The 8,062-nt window shown below is 33.9% G+C and overlaps 1 protein-coding gene across 1 annotated transcript; it reads left to right on the top strand.

The window, feature by feature from the left end:
- Positions 1-6: 6 nt before the first annotated feature.
- Positions 7-3,113, top strand: LOC148279344 (uncharacterized). The gene is made up of 2 exons (XM_088230129.1): positions 7-334; positions 882-3,113. Exons 1-2 carry the CDS (start codon positions 259-261, stop codon positions 2,633-2,635), a joined length of 1,830 nt encoding a protein of 609 aa, XP_088086255.1. The 5' UTR covers positions 7-258; the 3' UTR covers positions 2,636-3,113.
- The last annotated feature ends 4,949 nt before the right edge of the window (positions 3,114-8,062 follow it).

The raw sequence follows: 8,062 nt of genomic DNA, 5'->3' as shown, positions 1-8,062 counted from the left end.
GTGAAGGCTGAACCAGAGACTGGCGGTGTAAAAGAAGATATTCTCCATTTTAGGGAAAGGACGCCATATCCTTACAGAAGCGAGACACCGTGTGTCGCTCCGGTAAAGGCTGAACCGTGGACTGGCGATGTTAAAAGTGACATTTTTCTTACTGGGGAAGGAACGCCATCTTCCTACAAAAGCGAGAAACCAGGGGTTGTTACCGTGAAGGCTGAACCGGGGACCAGTACTGAGCAACAGTATACTATAGGGAATAATATGGACATCGTCATTGATTATCCTGATATAAAACAAGAATGTTTGGAATCCTCTCGCAACACTGAAGTTGACTCTAGTGAGTAATACTGCATTCCACTTTACCATTCACGGAGTATCAATTGTAAATACAAGTTTAAAATGTAATATTGTTGTCAGTAATATTGTGTGTGGTTGGGCAGTTCCTATTGTAGTCAGTAGCCGCTAGGGGCGAGTACTACAAACTTCCTATACCCACAGTGCCGCGTACCGAGTATCATCCGTGCCCGCCACATCTATACATTGCCAACAGTATTAAGTCCGGTGCTGGCCGAGACCACAGTATTTCATTTTAAAATGCTTAATTTTTAACTAATAAGCGTGATGGGATACCAATAAATCGGCAATGTACTTAAGCAATGATACAAATTATATAATCACACAGGCGAACGTACATATTTATTATTGATGAAACAAGCCGTTAGTAGTAAATTAGTAATCATATAATACCAGCGTGGATTAACTCAATCAATATAATACAGCTTCCCTCTAGGCCTAGTCAGGGTCTTTTACAAGTAGATCCCTGGTGTCCGCTAAACGGTGGTCTAACGCTTCCCATCGGGTTAATATTATGACTATCTTTCCAGGTAATAATTCGACAACACTATTTGTGGAGAACGTGAGTCTACCGTCTCATAGTGCGGAAACACGACAGAAGGGGAAGACGAAGAAACCTCGTAGTGTGAATCTGTTGCAAAGTACTGACAAGGAACGGTTTACATGCTCGGAATGTAAATATGTAACTCAACATAAAGGTTATTTAAAACAGCACATGTTAATGCACTCAGGTGAGAAACCGTTCGCATGCTCAGAGTGTAAATATACAACTCAACTCGAATGTAATTTAAAACGGCACGTGTTGATACATTCTGGTGAAAAACAGTTTGCGTGCCCAGAGTGCAAATATTCCACTCAAAAGAAAGGTAATTTGAAACAGCACATGTTGAAGCATTCAGGCGAGAAACCGTTCGCATGTCCAGAATGTAAATATACAACTCGACAGAAGAGTAGTTTAAAGCACCACAGGCTAATTCATTCAGACGAGAAACCGTTCGCATGCACAGAATGTAATTATGTAACTCGATATAAGTGTAGTTTAAAAGCGCACTTGTTAATACATACCGGTGAAAAATCGTTCGCATGTTCAGAATGTAAATTTACAACTAAATTCAACTATAATTTGCAACAGCACATGTTGGTACATTCATCCGAGAAACCGTTCGCATGCTCAGAATGTAAATACTCAACTAAACGTAGAGATCAATTGAATCGACACATTTTGATACATACTGGCGAAAAATCGTTCGCATGCTCAGAATGTAAATATACAACTCAATTCAAATACAATTTGAAACAGCACATGTTGACACATTTAGGCAATAAACCGTTCGCTTGCTCAGAATGTAATTATGTAACACGTCATAAGAAATATTTGAAAAAGCACTTCTTAATACACACTGGCGAGAAACCGTTTGAATGCGCAGAATGTCAATTTACATTTCGACGGAAAGATGATTTGAAGCAGCACATATTAACACATTCAGGTGACAAACTGTTCGCATGCCCAGAATGTGAATATTCATCTCCACGAAAAAGTTGTTTAAGACAGCACATGTTTATACATACTGTCGATAAACCGTTCGCCTGCTCAGGTTGTAATTATGTAACACGCCATAAGAAAAATTTAAAACTGCACTTCTTGATACATACTGGTGAGAAGCCGTTCGCATGCTCAGAATGTAAATATACAACTCAACGAAAAAATGAATTGAAACACCACATGTTAATACATTCAGGAGAAAAACCATTCGCATGCTCCGAATGTAATTACACAACTCAACGTGAAGGTCATTTAAAAAAGCACATCTTGATACACACTGACAAGAAACCGTTCGCATGCTCAGAATGTAATTATATAACTCGATATAAGGAGAGTTTAAAACAGCACTCGTGGATACATACTGGCGAAAAACCATTCGCATGCTCAAAATGCAATTATATGACTCGACATAAGTATAGTTTAAAACTGCATGAATTGACACACACCGGCGAAACACCGTTCGTTTGCTCAAAATGTAATTATGCAACTCAACAAAAACAACACCTGAAACAACACATGATGATACATTCTGGCCTGGAACCGTTTGCTTGCACAGAATGCAAATATACAAATTACAAAAAGAGAAATTTAAAACATCACATGTTGATTCATACTGTTGAAAAATCTCTCGCCTGCTCAGAATGTAATTATATAACACGAGATAAGAAATGTTTAAAGCGGCACTGCATAAAGATGCATGAAGGTAAAAACCGTTTGGATGCCCAGAATGCAAGTATGTAACGTCACGGAGATTGTATTTAAAATGCTAATGATGATTATTTGTGTTGAGAAACCGTTCACGCGCTCAAAATGTAATTTTGCAACTTCAGAATAAGGTAAGGTGGTTTAAAATACCATATTACATATACATACGTACTTTTGAAATCCTTTTAACCTTTGCATAATGTAAGTATACAACTTTACAGCTTGTTTAGTGGCTTATAATCATAGAATTATAATATATAGGTACTTATGACACCGAAGCGCTAAAACAATACTCGCTTACAGATTAAAAACTATTCTCACTAAAATGAAAGACATAATCTCGACAATACAACACATACAAATAATACAATCACTAAATCCCAACACAAAGACAACTTAAACAAATACAAACTAATGCCACTTTCGGACAAAGGGATTTTGAGTATTATTCAATTAAAATCTAAAACCTACTTCCACTGTTTTAAAACAATTGGAAATGAGAAAATGTTCAAAATGACTAGAAAAAAATGGATAGTGGATAGTCAAATAGATTGTCTCATTCGCCAAAACTAATATTGAATCAACTGCTCCACAAGTGTATGTTAGGTTTTTGTTGTTTCATTGTGCGTTTTATAATATAAACAATATAGATGTACATAAATTAATTATAAACATAAATATATAGTGTTTAAAACTGTCTGAACAATTTGTTAATTAGATAACAGAGATCTGTTTATTAAGTTAGTCTTCTTTGTTTATTCTCAAACGAAAAAATATTTTTCAAAAAGTATATTGTTAAGTGTCCTCGGCACGGGTAACCCCAGTGAGGTCTCATTATTTGTATTATTAATTATAGTTTGTAATAGAAAAAATATGAATAAATAAAATAAATTGTACGCTAAAACTCACCTACAGATTAAAAACTATTCTTACTCAAATGAAAGACATAACCTCAACAATACAACAATACAAGTCAAATAGATTGTCTCATTTGCCAAAACTAATGCTGAATTAACTGCTCCACAAATGTTTAGTTATACTTTTACTGGGTGATTTACAATATAAATAATGTAGGTGTACATAAATTAAATATAAATACGTAGTGTTTAAAACTGTCTGAACATTCTGTTAATTATCTCCTTATATTAAGTTTTCTTTGTTTATTCTTACATGTAATTTTAAAAAAAAGTATACGTGTGTATACCTCGGCACGGAGAACCCCAGTGAGGTCACATTATTTTTATTATTAATAATTTTATAATGGAAAAAACTATTTATAAATAAAAAAAAGGATAAGGGTCGCATTAATGGTCCAAATGTAAATTTTATTTAGTTTTATGTGTTCGTCTTCGTTGCTCACTTAATCACCAGTGTGGCCATAAATGAAAATCCCCAAATTAACCACTCTAGGGGATAGAGAAGATTCAGAATACATTCACAGACATCTATGTTTTCAGGGTACTCATTACTGAGGTTTTGGATTCAACGTATGTTGCAATATTTGTGAACTTGTGTTATTAATTAATAATAATAAAATAGTTGTCAATAGTTTAGTTACATTAAGAAGAAGCGCAGCGAGTAAAAAAGTAAACAATTCATTCGTTAACCTGTCTGGTTGTTTATCTTTAAATATATAATTCTTCTGCTTAACCGATTTACGTACGGTTTTCAGTGAAATGTAAATCATTGCGCTGCGCGTGTTCGTAGATATTAAATTTTTCGTTAATAAAAGTTAGAAGCATAAATCTTCTTTTCATCGACATCCTTACCAGCTTATTTTACATCGATTTATAGAAGTCATAGCTTGCCTTGCATTAGTCACAGTGAAACGATTGCTGATACTACGTTTGACAATTACAACAACAATGGTTAGAAAGGCAACACTACTTCCTATTGGTGGGAAAGGAAACCACACAATGTTTGTTCAGTTGCCCAGAGACATTCTCCTTTGAAAAATATATAAAATTACAAACCGTTCTGCAGATTCTCCAAAAGAATAAGAAAAAAGGTACTAGGCAACATAATTTTTTTTTTTTTGTTTGGGAAAAAAACAATAGTTGTTACATATATTGTATACAGAAAATGCATTCGACGAGAATGTATTTACAAAAAAAATAGAAGGACGTTTTTTTTTGTGTTTTTGTTTTTGAATGTTTATAAACAAAATTAGCTTTTTATGGATCCCAATCAGATTCTTTTCTCACATTCCTGATAATTTCTTTCCATTTATTTTTACTGGATAATACGGGAAACTAAAAAAATATTAATTCATTAACTGACATTCAATACATTTTCGAAAATCGCATTCATGAATAAAGTGCACCCCTGTTGGTGAGACGAGCCAAGTTTGCCATTTGCAAAAAGAATTGTACATTTGAAAATGATTGTTTCTATGTTTTGGAATTGAACCATAAACAAGTACCTAGGTACCTACTTAAATTCAACATTTAAATATTAATATTTTTTTGTTTCGAAATACAATCATAATCAAGTACCTAGGTACCTGCTTATCAATGAAAAGCATTTTTTCACGGTAATAGAAGGCAAGCCAACGTTCCGGTAGGACAACGTCTGTGGGGTCCGCTAATCCATTGTGTATTCTCTGTGTGTTTGTACCTATACTTCATTTTATTTCGCTTACTATTTCTAATCGATTCTTCCCAATACATATTCTTAACTTTTTGATATTTTCATTTAAGGTATCATACTATGAAACTCGATGTGTTTTGTCAATTTAAATTACTTAAATTTATTGATTAATCATAATTATTTATATCTTTGAACATGAATCTAATATTATCTGTGATTAGTGATTAATATATTGAAATAGTGTTGAACTTTTTAAGTATGATGAATAATGTTTTTAACTTTTCCTCAAAATATTGTACACATGTTTAATCAATACGTGTATAATTTCTAAACACATTAGGTACTTAAAATACGCAGTATTTTTAATGCTAAGTTTATATTATATTACTGCTGTGTATTGATGTCTATTTTTTTTTAAGTTGCATTAAATAAACTACTACTTAACCACCATTTTTTTTAAATTTCCTTTTCATTCTTTAAAAACATGAAATATTATATTTGCGGTGCGAGCAATCTAACGACATCTGCAGATGTCGATAGAAGGGTACTCGCAAAGGTTTGCTTTTGACCAAATAAAGCTTAGTCAAAATCGAGTGAGGGTTATCACCAGAGCCCGCCCAGGGTAATGCAGATTGAGTGAACACCGCGCTGTAATGAACCTTTCCGAAACTTCTAGATGTAGGATCTGCAGTGCAGATGAGGAAACACCTATACACATTATATGTGAATGTGATACTTTGCATCATTAAACAAGCCTCATCCTCGGAGAACCACTGGTTAAACCTGATGATGTGAAAGAGCTCGCCCCCTAATTAAAATTCTGATACGTAACGAATTTGGGTTTGGTGAGGGAAATTTATCAAAATGAGAACTCTCGCCATTCACACAGTAGACATGCTTTTTGAAGACCTGGGCTTGGAAGGGCGGCGAGAACTATTCACGGGAACCCGTCACAAAAGATCTTCACAGGTTGCTGTGACGTCAGGAGCTTGTATAGAATTGACATATTACTAGTTACCGCGCTTCTCTACCATGCTTGAGGTCCCGGGTTCGATTCCTGGCAAGGTCGGCATGAAATAACTGTCAAAAAGGCGAATTTACACTTCACTAAAATATTGCACTGCAAAACACCTTTCGAGCGAATATAACCTCATAGCCACACAATTTCCGTTTCCAGATTCTTAGGTACCTGAATACCCGTAGAGTGGAAAACACTCACCCAGGACTCTGGTGCTCTTTTAGAAACATACTGTATTCTTCTGCTGCCCGGACACTGTTAGTTAGCCAGATAACTCTTTAAAGGCTGTGGTAAATAATCCCTTGGCGCGCGGTGATGTAATATCGTGTTACCTCTAATAAAAGACAGAATGTTCTAAAGTTCAGACATTTAAAAAAAAACATGGAGACATACTATATAATGCTATCTACCTTTTCCATAATTTATGCAAATAAACATATAATTAGAGCCCTGTTATAGCAAAATAAATTTAAAATCATGAATATGTCTTTCATATAAAGCGCGTGCGTCCCCCATCACTGTCATCAACCGACTGAAGATTAAATCTGTTTAACATAACACCTGCCACAGAACACCGTCTCTGTCTTCCTTGTTATGAGTTATATCTTCGTTCTCTCTCTTATACAGATGTGTTGCTGAATTAGTGGACACTCATTCTTCGCGTAGCAAGGATATATATTTTTTGTATTGACATCCAGCATAGTTATACAAATTTTACTTTACAAATCCGGTGCAAAAATGTCAATTTGAAGATTACAAAAAATACGACTTCATGGTTTTAAAAAATAAGAGAGATATATAAAGTCTTGTGTCCTATGTCGACTAGTATGACATCACAGCCACACAAGAAATAAGTATTGTTATAGGATATTGATTTGCGAGTGCGGATTAGAAAGATTAACACAGATTTGATTTTAAATGTTTATTACCATAAGTTACAAACTATATTACCACCATATAATTTTATGAAAAGGAATTCAAATATTCATTTATTTATTTAAACGCCTTGTGAGCTTTTATATGTTTAACATATATTAATATAGACAAAGACATGTATTTTATACAAAAGTAGCAAAAAATAAAATTGAATTAAGAAGAATGGGAAAAATAAAAAACTGTCTTACGTATTAGTAAAAAATATATATGGGTATACGTATTTATAGTACACACATATATTGCAGTGGAGAGAACAGAACTGATTTTTTTCATTTCATTTATATTAAGAGAATTTTTAAATTAGAAGTTGGAAAAATAATACTTAAGAATACATTTTATATAAGTTAATAAAAGGCACACAATTAAAACCAACTTAGTATTATTTAGGTATTTAAATTTGAAGATAATAAATTGATAAACTGCCTTTTAAAATTCAAAAGTTTCAAATTAAATTTATCGATATCATTTGCGTAATCATTTGCAAAAGCATGAATTCTCTTCATTAGAGAGTGCACTGTAGTTTGTTGTAGATACATTTACATGGAAGAGTTTATGAAATCGGATAACCCGGCCAAGCGAGTTCATTAGTTTAAACAGTTGGAAAGAGTCAAATATTGAATTTAATATTTTAAATAAATAGTTAAAACTGGCCAAGGGCCCTGCGCACAAATGAGACGAAAGATCATGAAGAAATGCAGGGAGCGTGACCTTTCAAGTGTCATATGAAGTATGAAGTGTCGTGTCGTATAGTATAGAGTGAAGTTGGGTTCGTATCAAGTTTTCCTACTGAAAAGGCGTTCCAAAGTTGGCAACATGATGATGTTTATATCAAAGTAGGTACTTCACTCTCCGCTACACTGTTGTTTGTGTCTATAACCTTCTATATCGTCGTAATACCTTTTGTGATATTGTCTATGTGC

Source organism: Micrasema longulum, unplaced genomic scaffold (genome assembly GCF_059751315.1).
Source record: "Micrasema longulum isolate JH-2025_06_02 unplaced genomic scaffold, ASM5975131v1 h1tg000731l, whole genome shotgun sequence".
Lineage (NCBI taxonomy): Eukaryota > Metazoa > Arthropoda > Insecta > Trichoptera > Brachycentridae > Micrasema > Micrasema longulum.
The sequence above is the reverse complement of the archived record's forward strand: the minus strand, read 5'-3'. Positions and strand labels throughout refer to the sequence as shown.

What these genes read in the sequence shown, in the direction of transcription:
- LOC148279344 (XM_088230129.1), top strand. Translation starts at nt 259, where the DNA reads ATGGACATCGTCATTGATTATCCTGATATAAAACAAGAATGTTTGGAA. An exon ending in CAACACTGAAGTTGACTCTA is followed by an intron (nt 335 to 881) that starts GTGAGTAATACT and finishes CTATCTTTCCAG; the next exon opens with GTAATAATTCGACAACACTA.